Source organism: Lacerta agilis, chromosome 15, assembly GCF_009819535.1.
Source record: "Lacerta agilis isolate rLacAgi1 chromosome 15, rLacAgi1.pri, whole genome shotgun sequence".
Lineage (NCBI taxonomy): Eukaryota > Metazoa > Chordata > Lepidosauria > Squamata > Lacertidae > Lacerta > Lacerta agilis.
In genome coordinates this window covers 12,578,278-12,597,459 of record NC_046326.1, presented here as the reverse complement: position 1 = coordinate 12,597,459, position 19,182 = coordinate 12,578,278, and the positions used below count along the sequence as shown (strand labels likewise).

The 19,182-nt window shown below is 43.3% G+C and overlaps 1 protein-coding gene across 1 annotated transcript; it reads left to right on the top strand.

Moving 5' to 3' along the window:
• Positions 1-7,823: 7,823 nt before the first annotated feature.
• LOC117060300 (nucleoplasmin-like) lies at positions 7,824-16,802 on the top strand. Its single transcript, XM_033172515.1, has 8 exons — positions 7,824-7,878; positions 10,917-11,005; positions 11,094-11,179; positions 12,487-12,606; positions 12,874-12,982; positions 14,258-14,460; positions 15,222-15,291; positions 16,744-16,802. Exons 2-7 carry the CDS (start codon positions 10,936-10,938, stop codon positions 15,276-15,278), a joined length of 645 nt encoding a protein of 214 aa, XP_033028406.1. The 5' UTR covers positions 7,824-7,878; positions 10,917-10,935; the 3' UTR covers positions 15,279-15,291; positions 16,744-16,802.
• The last annotated feature ends 2,380 nt before the right edge of the window (positions 16,803-19,182 follow it).

The window sequence follows — 19,182 nt, the reverse complement described above, 5'->3', positions numbered from 1 at the left end:
AGTAAGGAAAGCAGCAAGAAAATGCACTGGAAGGTGTGGGAGAACAACTGCTTGATGTCAGATAACCTCCCCACAAACTAATCAGAATGACAACTACTGTTATCTATGCTCTGGTAACCTCAAGGTTAGATTACTGCAATGCATTACACGTAGGACTGCCCCTGAAGACGGTTCGGAAACTTCAGCTGGTGCAGAATTCAGCGGCCAGGTTGCTCACCGGAAGAAGACGGTTTGAGCATATTATACTGATCCTGGTCCGACTGCACTAGCTACTGATTAAGTTTCTGGGCCCAATTCAAAGTGCTGGTTTTGACCTATAAAGCCTTAAATGGCTCAGGAGGACTGTGATACCTCAAGGACAGCCTCTTTCCATATAAAGAGGACCCTGAGATCATCTTCTGAGGCCCTCCTTCGTGTGTCGCCTCCTTGAGAGGTCCAGAGGGTGGCAACACAAGAACAGGCCTTCTCTGCATTGGCTCCCCATCTATGGAATGCTCTCCCCAGGGAAGTTTGCCTGGCGCCTTCATTATACAAGTTTAGGTGCCAGGCAAAAATGTTCCTTTTTAACCAGGCCTTTGGCTGACCCCATACCCTTTTAAAATTTGATTCTTTTTTGGGGGGATTATGGGTTATTGCTTTTATTTTTAATTTATATACTGTTATCTTTTTATGTGAACCACCCTGAAACCTCCAAGTATAGGGCAGTATATTTAATAATAATAATAATAATAATCAATAAACAGACCCAACCCCCCTGCCAACTTGGTGCAAATCAATAAGGATGAATTCTCAATAAGCAGGCTGTCTTACACTCATAAGCAGCCCCACCATTACCGGTATGTCCTCTCCTGCATCAGTAGGGTCCCATAGCAGGCTTACTGGGTAGAGGCACCAGCAACTCTATAAGTACTAAGCTCAAAGGGAAAGTCTGGTGGCTGCCATTTTCATTTTCCATGAAACGCCTAGCACGGCTACACTGGGAGCTTGTGGGAAGTTTCAATAGCACAATGGCACTAGAAAAACAGTTCAAGAGGTAGAGTGGACCCTTATTAATCACTGGTGGCTCTTGATATCAGCTTCTAAGGAGCATAGAGATGAGAGAGGCCAGCAAATTTACTGTCACATCCCTTCCTATCAGACCTACGGACCTTCAAGCCTGTGAGTCTTGGCAGAATTGGGAAGAGGAAGAGAGCTGTTAGGGCTGATGGGAAGTATAGTTCAGCAACATTTGGAGGCCCAAAGGTTCCCCATACCTGATTTAAATTGGAGAGAGAGAGAGAGAGAGAGGACGAGGACTCAAGAATGAAAGGCACAGTCCTTTTCAGTGAGACTTCATATTATTCAGAAAGATCAGAGGGAACAGAGAACAGAGGGAAATGACTATTTTTCAACTCTCTTTCCAGCCAATGCAATGATCAGTTTCTTCTCCCCCTTTCAGCAAAAACCTTGAGCGCTACTGTGGTTGGTTGCCTCCAGCAATGTGAAGGTTACAGATTATATGGTTCCTACATATGGCACGAAATCATTTGCTGTTCCACAGATTATTGCAACATGTAGTTTTGGATGGGGGAGTGGAGGTGATCTTAGAAGAACAAAAGCCTTCAGCACCGAGAGGTCAGGAGCAGCGTGCTCTTGCTAATGATGTGCCAACAAATTTCTCCTGCGTTCTCCACCACCACTCTTCATCAATTAACAAGAAAAGAAAACGCCTTGAATATGAGCAAGGAGAGTGAAAATCCTGGTGATATTCCCATGAGTGGGATGCAGTTTTTTTTATTATTATTAATCTAGGCATGCTCATCAGTTACGGAACATTCAATGAAGACAGCAGAGCAGCCACATATAAATGCTCAGTTTGAAGAGGTTCTTTTGGAGCTCTTTTTGTTTTTATGACCCCTGGCAATTTAGTATCATCAGCAAACTTGGCCACATCACTGCTTGCTCTTAACTCTAGTTTGTTTATGAACAAGTTAGAGCACAGGACCCAATACCGACCCTTGGGGGGCTTCACTTTATATATATGTCTTCATTCGGAGAACTGTCCATTTATTCCTACTTTTTGCTTCCTACAACTTAATGAATTTGCGATCCACAAGATGGAAGCATTTATTGAGGGATCCACTGAGTGTTAGGATTTGGCATGGTGCGCACTGGCCTTGGCTGGATTGCCAAATTAACAGCACTTGCTTTAGATTTGAGTTGGCCAAGGGGTGGTTTGTGGGTGTCCTTTCCTTCATTGTGGAAATCATCACGCTCGTGGCCTGCACTCTGCAGCTTTCCTGGGTTGCTTCAGTCAAAGCCCTCCCAGGAATCACAGGCAGCTAGGGAGTCTGCAGAAAAATGCATACTGTAAAGAAGAAACACAAGAAACATGAACCAAACCTTTGGCTATCGCACAACAAGCCCTGCTTTCACCAAAGTTCTAAAGAAATTCTGAAGTGCAACAAAAATGAAGGAGAAAAATTGGAGCCTTCCCACCTCACTCCTCGGAAGTCAAGAGAACCTTTCTGAGAAATTGGAATAAAGATTCTGGCACAGCACCATTCTTTTCCTGCTTATTTTGTCACTCTGCATGAACAATCTGCAGCTACCATCATCTGTCATAATGCATGCCTTTCTCCCTTCTCCTGCAGGATATTGGAGGCCAGGTGTGTTTGTGAGAGATGATAGAGAAGATGTGTCATGATTTCTTCTCATATTGATCCAGAGCAGACTCAGACTTATAGTTAGCAGAGTAAAAACGTAAACACGTTGCAGGATTCCCCAAAAATAGACCAGAGGCAATTAGCTTCATCCAGCAGAGTTTTTTTTTACTACTGCAGGCAAATGTGCTTAATGGCCACAAATCCATACATCTTCAGGACTGGCACAGTCCATAAGAAATCCAGTTGCAGCAGACTTAACTTAAACATACTATAAGACTAAAACCTTAACACTTACGCTTACACCCCTTGAGACGCTCCAGAACTATTTTTTGCGCCGTCTTCTGAAACTCCCCCCTTGCGTGAGTAACGTGGCGATTCGTCTAGAATTGAAAATCTCATCAATAGAAACACTGATATGGAAACGAACGCTAAATTTTTGGTTAACACTCTGGCATAGACTTCCTGATTACTATCTAGCCCAATGCCTATGGCGGGATGAATTTGCTAGTTCTTTGGGCCAGCAAGATCCATGCCAAACTTCTGCATATTGGAATTTCTCCTTCTGAAGTCCTGAATTTAGAATTGATTTCTGCAAAAAAAAAACTTATCAATTTGAGACTAGACGATATCAAACTGTAGCATAATCATATGTTGGGGGGGGGGGAGTATGTTCCCCTTGGCATTTGGGTATTACATCTATGCAGTATCTCCCATCTTACTTCTCATCCCTTACCACTGCAAAACATCGTTTTGCGTTTATTAAGGCAAGGTTTAATGCCTTTCCTTCCGGGGTCATGTCACATACGGTAGATTCTCTAGGGGCCGTGTATCAGATTTATGCTCGTGTGATGAGTTGTGGAGGGAATCCCTCCTGCATATTGTTTTTATCTGCCCTTTATACAGTGATGTCAGGAGAAATTTGTTGAGCCCACTGGTCCAAAAATTCTCTGGACTTCCAGTTGAGATCCAGCTTACCCTTTTACTCCAGGATTCTAACCCAACAGTAACCTTGCAAGTGGCAAGGTATCTGACTTCGGTTCTGAACCATAAGAGGCGAAATGGCCTATTACAGGAATCCTAGTGGTTCTTTTCCACCCCTTTTGGGCCTATAACTCCTGATAGTATCATAGGTTGAATTTATATTTATTTCTCCTGATTGTAAATATTTTATGTTATTATTTCTATTTTAATGTAATTATTTTAGCTGTTTTTGCATGGATTGTAAGGCAGGTATGATTTGCGTGTCTATTTATGTATGAGCTTATAGCTGCAATAAAGTTTTTTTTTTAATTATTATTATTAACACTTAAACGTACTATGTACAGAACACTACACCAGAAGGAAAAAGAGACAGGAAGTAAAACCTAGGCTCCTTCTGGCCTATAATTATAGTTAGCATGACCTTGAGTGAAAGAGATAACAGAACCAGTTTAAACCAGTTGTACTCAGCTTCTCTGAAGGTCAAAACATCAGGAACCTTCTGCTTGTTTCCAGGCAGAATAGAAGCTTTTATTAACAAGAAACTACCAGCTTGTATCACACAGAGAAGCTTAAAGAACCTTCTTGAATCAATTAGAATAGAAAAGATCTCTGCACAGCAGATCAATACCTTCTGCACCAATAAACGCAAACTGACAAAGTGTCCGAACAGATACATATCCCACTGGCACTCCATTGTGAATAATTTCCCAATGTAGTTCCTATTCTGAATAAACTTTCAGAAATCTGTCTGGGAGTCCTTTCATAAGATGGTAAACACACACTTAACTGAGACTAAGACTGCAATTCTGAGCACATACATTTCCCCACCAAAGAGAGTTTCCATGGTGCCTGCCCTGTTTCTTTATCCTTACAACAAACCAGGGAATAAGACTAGGCGGAGAGATAGGCTTGTGTTGGTTCCTTTCCTTTCAAATGTAAGATGAGTGCTGCTAGATCAGGCCACAAGGCTCATATAGTTCAGATTTCTGCTCTTATAATGGTCAGCCAGATACTTATGGGAAGCCCACAAGGAGGGGTTGGCTGCAAAACCAAACACAGGAGAGAGCTCCTGCACCTTTAAGAGAAGATTTCAGCAGGTGTAGCTTGCATGACATGCTGCACCTGCTGAAATTCCATTTTCTGCACAGAAATTAAAGGTGCGGGAACCTGATCCCTTTCTTATATCTTGCTATCCTAGTTGTAGGGTGGCTCCCTTTTATTTTATCTTTTCCTTGTAGGGCTTTTTAACAGCTGCCAGATGAGCAGGCATTCAGTGGGGAAACCAAATAGCTCTAGAGGTGGAGATGGAGATGTGGAATGATAATGGATGAGAGATTTGAAGTTGGGGGAGGGGGATTGTACCACTTCTTTTTAGAAATTACCCTCCCCATCCCAACATTTTACAGCTGTTTTGTAGAATCTAGCATCTGCAGACATGAGTGCATTATACCTCAGTCACTTGTAGGCTGTTTATTGTTGTTGTTGTTGTTGTTGTTGCTGTTGTTTGTTGTTATTATTATTACATACCAGCAAATTCAGATTACATAAGAGAAGTGAATTTGGTCCTGTTGCCCGCTTTCCCCTAAAAATGAAACCTTTGCAGTAAGGACAATGACAGGAAAATGCAGTGGAAAGTGTGCAATAGCAATTGCTTGATGCCGCATCCTATTTCTTTTGTTCACAGAAAGAATGCTTGATAAACAGTAATGTTGTATAACCTCTCTGCAAACTTTTGTGTGAACAAAGCAGGAGGAATGTGCACCCAACAGATCATCTGGAAGTGACCCTAGCTTCCCTTAAGTTCACCCAGTTCACAACATGAGTTTGTGCCTCCAGTATTTTAAGAACTGCACAAAAGAGAGAATTCTGTCAGGTTTGGTTCCTCTCATCCTCAGAACAGTGATGGCTTGGAAAAGGAAAGAGATGCTTGTACCCTCAAAAAGGATTGGATGAGGGAGGGCAAAGTTTCCTCCTCTTGGTAAGAATATTTGAAGCAATAAGGCCCTTACAAGGGATGTTTGTTTATTCCTTATCCAGTTCCTTGGAAAATCTGGTTTCTACTCCAGTGATGGGGAACCTGTAGCTCTCCAGATGTTTCTGGACTCCAGTGCCCACCAGCCTCAGCCACATGACTAATGTCTAACAACATCTGGAGGACTAGAGAGTCCCAGTCCACATCATTTGGAAATGTAGTGATGGACACCAACGTGGATGGCATTAAAAGAGGATGAGACAATTTCGTGGAGAATAATATTATCCATGGTTACAAGTCACGGTGGCTATTTTCTCTCATATATATATTGTAAAACAGAATATATATTCTGTTTTACAATTTAAAATACTCATTTTACATCCTTAAGATATCAATGACTTCCCTTCATCTCTTTCCATGGTTCATTTTACATATCATAAATCCCTGCATATTATACAAAAACTATACCAATCAGTATTCCATTATTGCATCCATCAAAACTTGTTTACACTGCTGAATGTAGTTTAATGCTGCCAGCGTTTTCAGCTGTATACAATTATTTCCCATATATTCAATAAATGTTTCCCAGTCTTCTTTAAACGTTTGTTCTTCTTGTTCTCTTATTCTTATGTTAAGTCTGCAAGTTGTGCATATTCTGTCAACTTAAGTTGCCAATCTTCTTTGGTTGGGACCTCACTCGCTTTCCCTTTTTGGGCTAACAAAACACGGGCCGCAGTAGTAGCATACATAAATAACCTTGGCTATTTTCTGTCTCTGTTTTTGGATAGAGTATGCCTCTGACTGTGAGTTGCTGAGAATCAGAGGTAGGGAGAATGCTTTTGTGTTTGGGTCCTTCTTGCAGATTTCTTATAGGCACCCGTTTGCCTACTGTGAAAATAGGATATTGGACTAGATGGGCCATTGGTCTGATCCAACAGGGCTCTCTTTAGGACCTCTCCTATATAATATTTAAAAAATCAGAAGCCCTTTGCATCTCTTCCCCTACAGCCCTTGGATAGGACAAGCTGTTCCTTGCTGAAATCCCCTCTTAAAGGTACACAAACTGTCACTATTTTGGGGTCGGATTCAATCACATACTGGCGAATTCACATTGCACAGCAAACCCATTCCCCCCGAGAGAGAGAGAGAGAGAGAGAGAGAGAGAGAGCGCTGAACTTTTTACAATAAGAGAAGTTATTGGAAAATGCACTCGAAAGTACAGGATAAAAAGTGCTTGCTACAACTGCATAAAAACTCATGGCAAACAAATCCGAAACAGCTGACTTCAACAGGCTGATGTTCTCTAACCTCCCCAAGATCTTTATGCAAATGAATAAGGATGAGTGCTCAATAAACAGGCTTGTTGTTGTTCAGTCGTTCAGTCGTGTCCGACTCTTCGTGACCCCATGGACCAGAGCACGCCAGGCATGCCTATCCTCCACTGCCTCCTGCAGTTTGGCCAAACTCATGCCAGTCGCTTTGAGAACACTGTCCAACCATCTCCATCCTCTGTCGTCCCCTTCTCCTTGTGCCCTTCATCTTTTCCAACATCAGGGTCTTTTCTAGGGAGTCTTCTCTTCTCATGAGATGGCCAAAATACTGGAGCCTCAACTTCAGGATCTGTCCTTCCAGGGAGCACTCAGGGCTGATTTCTTTAAGGATGGATAAGTTTGATCTTTTTGCAGTCCATGGGACTCTCAAGAGTCTCCTCCAGCAGGCTACCTGGAAGCAATGTTACATTTTAACGAACAGTCACAGGCTTAAATGATAGGCCAGTTACTGTGATCTAATGCAAGAGTGAGTGAGAAAAAAGCAGTAGCCTTCAATCGCATATAGGGTAGTCAGATGCAAGTTACACCATCACAACTATTACAGGGGCAGAAACCCTGCCTTTGGTTTCACTAAGACCATGCTAGTAAAGTACTTACTAACCAGATGGTTGCATTACATGGACTGCAATCCCAGATTTTAAAGGCTTGCTCCTTAATTAAAGAACTGAAGGTGACCATGCCTGTTTCATCCTTTTGTGCACTGCTCAGTTTTGGAGATAGATGCGGTCTTGGACGCTGGGGCATCCAAGGGTTGGGTCTCTTTAAGATAAAATGTTAGCATCTTGTTTCAGGGCTAAGTTCATTGGCCCAAGCTGAAGCTAAGCACCTCATCTCTCTATATAAACGGTCTCTGGTTAGATAGGATTTTTACTGTTTTGTTTGTTTGGGAGTCTGCTGAGTTACAACAGCTTTAGTAAATGGTATTGACTCCTTCTGGGATCGAAAAGTGGTAGGAAAAAGCTGTAACTTGAATGGTTATTTTATATGTTGGGATAGTATGCTTATTCTCTGGTGATTTAGAGAGCATTTCAGCTATATTATTATTTGCTTTGGAAACTTCATTTTGTAGTATTTCTTATTAAAGGCTTAGGGGTGTTGTCTGTGCCTTGGAAATGTGCTCTTTAATCTTTATTTCACAGGGCTGTAAGAAGGATTTTTAAAAACCCTGTTGCTTCATCTGAATAGCAGTAGTGAAGATGAAAAGGGCTTGTTTCAAAGTCTTCTGATGCACTTAATATTTTTTAAACAGGGCACTCTAGCAATTATGATGTTGTAGTAAGCAGGAGTGAGTTGCAGGATTGTACTCAATCACAGCTTGCCAAGAAAAAGTACAGTGAGTGAGGAGTTGGGCCTGTAATTGGGGAATGTGGAGAATTGGAGTTCTGTTTAACATTCCTCCAATTGACAAACTTTGGCGATATCTAGAACTTAGTCACAGTTGGAAAGCTTAGTAAAAGAAACAATGCGGAATCTGGCTATAAAACCTTGGATCTGTAAAGCTAGCCATAAATTTGAAGATTTGTTGAACTGTGTTCTGCTTGAGAAAACATTGTTGGGTGCCCATTCAATGTAATTAAGATGTTCAAACTTGTTGTTGTTGTTCAGTCATTCAGTCGTGTCCGACTCTTCGTGACCCCATGGACCAGAGCACGCCAGGCACGCCTATCCTTCACTGCCTCTTGCAGTTTGGCCAAACTCATGTTAGTAGCTTCGAGAACACTGTCCAACCATCTCATCCTCTGTCGTCCCCTTCTCCTTGTGCCCTCCATCTTTCCCAACATCAGGGTCTTTTCTAGGGAGTCTTCTCTTCTCATGAGGTGGCCAAACTAAAGTATGGTAAAGTGATTTGAAAGCTGTGACCTTTCTGAAACCTTTGGAATTTAACATTGAAAGAGATAGGAAGAACAGCTTAGAATCAGTTTTTAAGAATTAACTTGGAGACTAACATAATAGAAGAAGAGTTTGGATTTGATATCCCGCTTTTCACTACCCGAAGGAGTCTCAAAGCGGCTAACATTCTCCTTTCCCTTCCTCCCCCACAACAAACACTCTGTGAGGTGAGTGGGGCTGAGAGACTTCAGAGAAGTGTGACTAGCCCAAGGTCACCCAGCAGCTGCATGTGGAGGAGTGGAGATGCGAACCCGGTTCCCCAGATTACGAGTCTACCGCTCTTAACCACTACACCACACTGGCTGGAGTTAGCTAGAATTAGCTGACTTGGAGCAGAGGGCAATAGATCTGTTGTCTGTGCTCTGAGATCAGCCATTTTGCTGTTACATAGGCTTCTTTGTTTCTGGTAGGTGACTTCTAAACCAACATTGGCACCACTAATTGCCAATACATGCAGACACAAACAAAGCTAAACTCTTTAGCCTTCTCATTGTAATGTCCCAACTCCACCATGGAAGGGAAAAAACAATTTGCAATTCTCTATCTATGATTGCAAAACTTGATATTACTCGATTGCTATGAGTTCATTTCCCCTTGTTTCCTCGCTATTGGCAAAATTTAAGAAATGCTGTTCTTACTGTGGCCAACCAAAGCTTAAAGCAAGGAAGAAATTCCAGCAAAAATACTTCTGCTTGCTTAATCTCCTCCTCTTGTGTAGTCTCCTTCTCAAAGAGTTGCTCCTTGTGTTTTGCCTTGCCTTGACTCTACTTGGTTTTTTAATGCTTTTTATTAGTTTTCTTACTTAACAAACACACACACAAAATTAACAAAAATGATAAAATAATAACAAAAAACAAAACAAAACAAAAAAATCCATAAATCCATACATTCTTACAAAAGAACTTATGCCACCATGTTCTTAATTCCCAATTCCTTATCTTCCCCAATAGACTTCTGTCTTCCTCAAAGCGGGTCTGTCTTACCTGTTTAATTAACTGCTTTTTAAAATCATTTCGCCATTTCTTCTGTTATCTGAATACTAATAATCCATATTGTAGTTTGCGAAAATTAATCAAAGCATGCCCAGGTTTTAACTTGAGGGCACTGTTTGTTTTTTTTAAAAAAATATTCTTCATAAATTTCCCACTCCTTTTTGAACTTTGGGTTTGGCTGTCTTCTAATTGTCTCTGTCATTTTTGCCAGTTCGAGATATTCAAATAATTTATCCTGCCATTCCTCTTTTGTTTGTATTAATTCTCCTTTCTAATTTCTGGCAATTAATATTCTTGCTGCCATTGTAGTATAGCATATAAAAATATTCTCTTTTTTTCATTTGGAATCTGTGAATCTAAAATGCCTAAGAGGAAGGCTTCTGGTTTCTTTATGAAAGTTCGTTTAAACATTTTTTTCAATTCCTCAAATACAATATCCCAAAAAAATCTTAATTTTTTTTTTGCTTTAAAAAAAATAAAAACAAAAGTGTTCGTTTCTTAACCTTTCCTCCAATTTACCTCTCAAAGCAAAAAAAAACACTTGCAGTGCTGAAATGCCAAAGAAGCACGGTGCCTTTTCTATATGTCCCAGGTTCTTCTCCTTGTTAGAAAAGTGCAGGTTTCACCACCAGAGTCATCTTTAGCAGATGCGGTGCCAGGGTGCAAATATCTGCCCAGCGCCCCCAAAATTACCACGAATAGTGTTGCGGTGGCTGTAGCTGCGTACTGCCAGCCACTGGGGGCGCGCAACTCTCCCCCATGCCGCTGCAGGAGAGTGATCCCTGCAGAGGCTTAGGAGGCTTGGGAAGGAAGCTGCGCGCCCACCAGTCATATGGTTGGCGGGGTGCAGCTTCGATCCTAAGCCTCAGCAGGGATCGCTCTCCTCTTGAGGAGGCTTGGGAGGGAAGCTGCACACCTGCCAGCCTTATGGTTGGCAGGGCGCAGTTGGTGGGTGGGCAGGGAAAGGGGAGGCTGCTGGCAAGGCCGCGCAGCTCCCCCACTTGCTGGGGCGCCCCTGAGAGGCTGGCGCCCTTGCGCAAAACGCCACTAAGCCCAATGGGAAAGACGGCTCTGTTCACTACATTCCTTTACTTTCCCCCCTCAGACTAATCCCTCGGTAAATAATGGTCCTGGAAGACAGCACTGCCACCACTCAAAGCTCTAGGTCAGAGCAGCCTACTTGTGTCATTTGGGGTAAGAAGTTTTGCTTCTCCGTGCGCACAAAGAAGCCTTTGCTCAACGGCTGGTGAGGGCTTCCTGACATCTCCTTTATTTCGCACAGGGTGTCGGCTAGATGGTAAGAACCCAAGCTACACATTTGATATCCCAGAGGAGGAGACATATGACCAGCAGGTGTCCCTGAGGACAGTAAGTAACTTGCTAGGCTTGTCAGTGAAGGATATTTAACAGTTGGCTGGCCATGGTATGTAGCATCTGGTTCACATCTGGTGTGTGAGAAGGTTTGACTTTGGGTGTATAGGGAGGGAGCCTCGACAGCCTGAAGGTCACATCCCCTTGTGTGCAGCCTTCCATGGGTCACAGGCTAGAGGCAAAAGTGGGTGGAGCTATGGACACGACTCTCCCAATTGTTCAACATGCTACATTCCAGAAAAGTCTTCATCTAGGCAAGCAAGAGGCATTGCATTCCCCCTGCTCTTTGGTCCTCCCCAATATCAAGAATAAGAGACATGACAACCAATATTTGGGTGAAATCAGGCCACAGCTTCAATGACAACGGATGTAAGAGGTTTGGCATAGGCATTGGGTAGACCCCCATGCCTTCTGGCCCACCGGAAATGAGGGAGTCTTACCTCCCCCACTGGATTGCACCTGGGGAGTGCTGTGGGCCCTCATCCCCACCTGGGTATTAAGACAGAAGCATCTCCCCTGGATCCTTTTAATGGGATGCTACATTCCAGAAAAGTCAGAGGTATCTACCCACACCCATGTCTCCATCTAAGCAAGCAAGAGGCATTATCATTGTTCAAGGATACATTCTGCATGAGGAAGGCACAGAGCAGGGCCAGTAAATGTGTGGCCTGCCGAAAGCCTTGAGGGCCAAAGACACATTTGGCCCCTGAGGTTGCCTGTTCTTGGTACAGAGTACCTAGCCCAATTTGGTTTCCTCCAGGTGTTGTTGGACCACAACCCCTATCATCCCTGACCACTTGTGGATCATAACTAGAGGACCACAGGTTCCTCACCCATGACCAAGCCAATAGCCCCTGGTCCCTCCACCCAGTTTATTCAGCAAAGTACAGTTTCTGCAGCCAAGTGAAACCAAAATGAACTGTAATGTTACATGACCTCTGTTCACATGTACCTCATATCTTGCATGCTATGGCATGGTTGAGTTCATGCTATGGCATGGTTGAGTTCATGGTTGAGTTCCCTATATTTGGCCTAGGCCTTGAAGTGTTGGGGAACTTCACATTGCAGTGGGAAAGAGATAATCCAGTTCAGTATGTCACTTTGCTTGTTTCTTATTTGCAGTCCATTTGATGGCAAGAATCTGATTGCAGTCTACATTATTGCTAAAATCAAAACACTGTGCTTGGGGTTGGCTCATGGGGGAACTAGCATGGCATTATGCCAAAGATGCAAGACTACTTTCAGAAATGGTGGTCTTACTACAATTTCTTTGAGGTCTTGATGGCTTTGATTTCTGCCAAAAGGTCTGCCTAGGGGAAAATGTGAAGGATGAAGTCAATATGGTAGAGATCATGCCCCCCAAAGATAGCAAGCCATCTACTGCAGTGCATATAGCAACCTTGAAACTTTCTGTGCTTCCAATGGTGAGTCATTCCTTTGCCATTTATTGATGCATATTTTTTTTAGAAGTGTTGATTACCTCTGCCAAAATAATTCCCAGCCAGCTCAAATGTATGGCCTGAACCTCCCAAAAGATCTGACTGGGGAGGCCATCAACTAGAGGAGGACTGATCTAGCATAGCTCACAATAGGTTTTGTGTTGCCAGTCTATCAGAATGGAATAGCTGCTGATGTCATTGTTATATGAGTAGTGGTGAGTGTCTCATACTATGAACTTGTGTACCCTCCAGGCTACCTTAATGGGACTTGACCTGACTCCTCCTGTCACATTCAGGCTAAAATCAGGCTCTGGGCCAGTCTACCTTGCTGGACAATATTTATCAGGTAACATCTGCTGGGGTGGGGAATCCTTCTCAGCTCAAGGACTGAATTCCTTTCCAGGGCCCGTATGTCAAGGGTGGCCGAGGCCAGAGAGAAAAGTCAACGTGACTCATGGGCTGGAGTTTTGTAAATGTATCACAGGGGAGTGCAGAAATACGTAGTCTGGTAAGACAGCTGGTTGAAAGAATAAATAAACTTAAGTTTATTAGTCATGGCGAAGAAAACCATCCTGAGTATAGGTTTTACACGTGGCCAAGACAGAGCCAAAAAGTAATGGTAGCCCATGCTAACTCATACTGACTAAACGGGAGAAGAACCCAGAAGGGAATAAAGCCAGAAAGGAAGTGAACTAGCTTACCAGTGAGTATTTACTAAGAGAGAAGAAATTGGTGAGGAGGAAGAACAGGTTGGCCCTCTGTCTGTCACTCCCTACTGGTTCAGATAACTCATTGCATGCATTGTTGCTTTACTCCCAACCTCTTGTCATAGAGGCTGCATTCCAGCTATGCAAAAATTTGGAGGTTTCTACTCAGGCATACATGCCCTTCTCATTTTACCTAGGCAAGCAAGAGGCATTATCATGCTTCAGGGACGCAATTCCAGCCAGGCACCCTTTAGACCCCCTCCTGTGGTCTAAAACGTGATTGTGATGGGAAGATGCAAAGTTGATTCTGAGATTCACCAAGTATGCTGTCTGACAAAGGCTCTCCTGAAATCTATTTTTCATGTAACTTGGGGTGGATACATGCCTTGATAGTTGCTTGTCCTGTATCCTGTTTCCCCATAGGCATCTGAATATGAGTTTATGTATGTCATCCATGAACCCAGGTGGGCTAAATCCTGCTGACAGGCTAGTGTTTCTCGCCTTGCAATCACACACCCCTTACCTCTTTATTACTGCCTCATTCATACATGCATGTGTTTCGGCATATCAAAATACTGCTATTGCTTAACTGCAGCCTGAAACCTGGTGCTTTCAAAAAATCTGCTGCTTGCATTACCAGAATAATAATCACGAGTAACTCTTTCTTCCAAATAATCCTGGGGATTGTAGCTTCAGGGTATCAAGTGTTCCATTTGTGCCAGTCATCGCCCAGGATTTCCTGTGGGCATCATTTTAGATAAGGAAAACAGACATAAATTACATCTGCACAATTTAACGCAGCATCTAGTTTTGCCCAGAGAGTCCAGCTGTCTTCTAAATACGTGACCATTTACCTGCGGCTTGATTAATCACGGTAACTTTTCATACACCACCTCCTACATGATCATAAGCCAACTCTCCTCTTGCAGTTGGTCCCACTTTGGACGAGGATGAAGATGAGGAAGTGTCCTCTAATGAAGAAGAGGAGATGGAGGCTTCTTCCAAGGAAAACCTGTCAGCAAAGACAGATGAGATGGAGGCTTCTCCTGTAAAACCCGTCAAAGCCCAATCTAGCAAGCAGGCAGGCACATCCAAGGAAGAGCCGCCACAACCTGTTCAGGAGGAATCTCTGGTAAGCCTACACTCAGGTATTCAGAGAATCTTCACCTGCTGTTAATTTCTGTGTGCTCTGGCTTCCGCCACGGTGTTCCATTGCACCAGAAGCAGTTTAGTCATGCTGGCTACATGACCCGCAAAACTGTCTGTGGACAAATGTTGGCTCCCTCGGCCTGAAAGCGAGATGAGTGCCGCACCCCACAGTTGCCTTTGACTAGACTTAACCACCCTGGGGTCCTTTATCGTTTACCTTTTTACCTATTCATGTAAATAATAAAGGTAAAAATCCGTTGAATCAAACTTCAGTTAAAATGTCTGCTGAAATTTCTTTTTAAAATTCCTTCAGTAGGCACTGGAAAAATAAAACACGACTGGTATAGAGAAGTTGTTTCCCCACTTAGGTTTAGAGATCTCCCCCTTCCTAAAAATTGGCCATAGAAAGCTAGCCTCCATGACTATACTGAAGTGTTCTAGAATTTATTTTTTCATACAGAGTTAGGACACTCCCTTGTTGCATTTCAGACTTGCAACACCCTTGGTCTAAACAGCCAGGCTAGACGAACAGAAAACCTATAAAATGTTTTGGGTGGGTTTGGCAGTGGCAAGAGCAGATCCAAGACTGTTGCCCCAAAGCTACTGCAGGATACAAAAGCAGCACTCTAGGACTCCCCTCAGTGTTCGGAGTGACCCTCTTGCTTTATTGGTGCTCCTAAAACATTGTCCTCCTTCTTTGCATCTTGATCTTCATGAAAGTGCCGTTTAAACTTTCTTCTACAGGGGAGAAGAGGAAGCAGAGGGGGGAAGGCTGCAAACAAGGGACAACTGCGATTATAAGTTCTAATGGAAGGTAAGGTAGAAGTGACATAAGAACACATACCGAGGTCAGAGCATTGGGCTATCTAGCCTAGCATTGCCAACACTGACTGGCAGGAACTCTCCATGGTGCTGGACAGGAATCTTTCTTAGCCCGACCTGGAAATACTGGAGATTGAAGTTGGGACCTTACGCATGGTAAAGCAGAAGCTCCATCAGTGAGCTACAGCCTTCCCCCAATGTTGTTGACCTTCTTGAGGATGGTTGAGAGAAGATATAAATTCAAGATAAAACGCACAAACCCAGGGCTTGCTTTCCTACACAAGGCAAGCTAGAATGTGGCCACAGGACTTCCTTAAGGTGGATAGCAACACTTGTTAATACACAAGTGTCCCATTTCTCCTGGCCTTGTGGAAATATATTCCTGCCCCGATCTGGTCTTTGATGGCTGTATACATAAGAAGATCCTTTTGGAACAGGCCAGTTGCCCATCTAGTCCAACAACCTGATCTAGAGTCCAGCAACCACCTGTGACCAACCTGCAAGCAGGACCTAAGCAGAAGAGCACTCTCCCGCCTTGTGGATTTCCAGCAACTTATATTCTGGATCATTGGTGCTCCTAGGCATGGAGCAGAACCATAATGGAGGCAGGGCTATCAATGGCTACTTGCCATGATAGCTGTGCTCTGTCTCTATGGTTGGAGGCAGAAATGCTCCTGAATACCACTTGCTGGAAACCACAGGAGGGGGAGTGCTTTTGAGCTCAGCTTCTGCTTGCAGGTTTCAAGGAGTGGTTATTGTTATTATTAATTATTAAATGTCTATACTGCTCTTCATCCAAGGATTGTAGGGTGGTTTGCAATATAAAAACATAAAAATGCGTAACACAGTGACAGACAACAACAAAATACAGTGGTGCCCCGCTAGACGGAAATAATTCGTTCTGCGAAAATTTTCGTCTAGCGGGTTTTTCGTCTTGCGGAGCGGCAATGACAGCCGCGCTCCGCAAAACGAAAAAAAAGACAATTTTTTTTCGTCTTGTGAGGCAGCCCCATAGACCTTTTCGTCTAGCGGGGCAGCCTTCCGCTAGATGAATGCCTTCGTCTAGCGGGGCACCACTGTACCACCATAGTTTGTTGAATTGACCAAAAGCCCAGAAGAAGAGAAATGATTGGGCTTTTTGGTATCTTCTCAGGCAGTTATGCAGCAGTTACAATCAATCAATCAATCAATTAATTAATGAACCTTAATTGTGGTCAAATATCACACAGCAGCAGCGGTCACAAATATAGGTGCTTTTCCCATGAAGAAGGAGCTGATTCTGGGAGACCTTCTGGTGTTTGGAACCTTGACAGATGCTTTAGGGACTCCCTCCCAGGCACAAGGACCAGTGTTTATCCCAGATCACAAGGGCTTGTAGAGTGTCCTCTATCCGTAAATACATGTGTTCTAGAAAATCCTAACACTTCCATTTTCCCTTTTCCAGGAACTGAAAGAAGAGCTGGGTCTACTTAGTGCAGCTCAGAATAAATAAAATGTGCATAATTCCTGAGTCTGAATCCATCCTTTTTTCTTTTCTTAATGTGACTGGAATTTAGGCAATACTGACCCTCTACAATGGCAATTCCTGTGGCAACTGAAAAGAACAGGTCCTGCTAGGATGCTGGCTTTTAGCAAGCATTATTTATTTTTTCCCTAACAGTGGTTGAAGTTTGGAAAAGGAGGACTGGTGGTTCAATCCCCTTTTAAGTAACAGAACAGCCAAAACACGAATATGCTTTGTGACTTGCCTTTTTAGGGAAATATGGAAACACTTGCAGGAATACCAGGGGTGGCCTGTGACGTTTTGGTGCCTGAGCCCACAGCTGCAATGAGGGTGAGCATGGGGATGTACAAGGGCTTCTGCTTCAGGAATAAGCCCTTGCAGAGCCCCACCAGCGGGGTGGGGTGGGGTGGGGAGAGATTTGACAGGGGCATCTCTTCGAGGAAAAGCCCTTTCGAAGCCTTGCTGCCAGGTGGGGGGCAGGGAGACTCGAGACTGTGCAGGTGTTGCGTTGGAGCTCTTGCTGTGAGTAATGAGGAGGAGGCTGGAGGTGATCTGAGTTCACTAACTGGCTTCAGAATGGGAGTACAACAATAAAACAAGTGGATAAACTAATAACCATAAACACATTTTAATAATAATAATTTTATTATTTATACACCATCCATCTGGCTGGGTTTCCCCAGCCATTCCAAGCAGCTTCCAACATAAAAAGTCAAACATTAAAAACTTCCTGCTACAGGGCTGCCTTCAGGTGTCTTCTAAAAGTAATATAGTTGCTTATCTCCTTGACATCTGATGAGAGGATGTTCCACAGGGCGGGCGGCGCTGCCCAGAAGACCCTCTGCTTTCCTGTAACTTCTTGTAGTGAGGGAACCACCAGAAGGCCCTTGGAGCTGGACCTCGTTGTCAGGGCTGAATGACAGGTGGAGACGCTCCTTCAGGAATAATGGGCCAAGGCCGTTTAGGGCTTTAAAGGTCAGCACCAACACCTTGAATTGTGCTTTAGAACTTACTGGGAGCCAGTGTAGATTTATTTAGCACTGGTGTTATATGGACCCGGCTGCCACTCCCAGTCACCAGATCTCCTTAAAATGCATGAAATTAGCTGATGATAAAAACCAGCTTCAGACTGTGTGGCTTTCTCCAGTTTTCACCCTCTCTTGCCAAGGTGTGCGCCAAGAGGTGCATCTTCACAAACAGATGGAAAGTGCAATGTTGGGGGTAGATGCACCTCTGAAGAGATGTTATTCTAGAGATGAGATACTGTGGCTAAGGCTTTACATGGGGAGCCCCACTCCCCAATCTCTACCTAATGATGGAACCACAGGTTGGGGGACTCTATGGCAGATCTTAACACATGAGCAGGGTGATATGGGAGGAAATATTCTAACTATTGTGCTGGAATTGGCCTTTTCACTGTCTGAAAAACATAACAACACACCCACATTTTGATACCATTGACATTTTCAGGAATGACTTTCTGACAGGCATACTTTTTTTGTTCTTTGTTGAGAGCCTGGCTATTGAAGACAGCACACCTTGTTACAGTTACAGCTTTACCACCCAACAGTGGTTATGTTAAATATAAAAAGTCTACCAAGAAAATAACAAAGCACCCTAAAAATCAACTATGGCGGAACCCAAAAACATTTGTCCTTATAGGTAGAAAAGTGGATTTAAAATAATTTCTTGTGGAAACTATTTTCTCAAATGATTGCTTTCCTGGCAACATATAATCTAAACCAGGTAAGGTGAACCTTTGGCCCTTCAGATGCTCCTGGACTAAAATTCCCATCAACCCCAGCAAGCATGGCCAATGGGCAGGGATGATGGGAGTTGCGGTCCAGCAACCTTTGAAGGACTAAATGTTCCCCACAACTGACCAAAATCTTTCCTTAAAGTGGGTGGGAATTGTCAATTTTGAGACCCTCGGCTTTAAAAACAAAAATGTACTATGGTTTGGAATTGTTACGGTTCTGGAATTTTTTTTATACCAGACGTGGAAAACAAGCAGGGTGGGATATATCTTTGACATTTGCTGTTTATTTGATGCACTGACAAACTTACAATTTGGCACAATATTAACGTAAATTTTATATTCTCCGTAAACTGCTCATAGGTTTTCTTTACAGTTGAGTAGTGAACAAATTCTGCTCAATAAATCAATAAATAAAATGGTTGTGCATGTCAAAGTTTTTGGTAACGAGGCAGCTGAAGGCGGAGGCCAGATTTTGATTGTCATTTGGAAAATAGGGTTCAGGGGAAGTGTTAATTCCCTTTGCCGTTCCTTACAACAGACCTGAATCTCCATCTCCTCTTCCTCCTTGGTATAGCTACTATTTGCCAACATTTTTTAAAAGATGAGAGACATTATCAGGG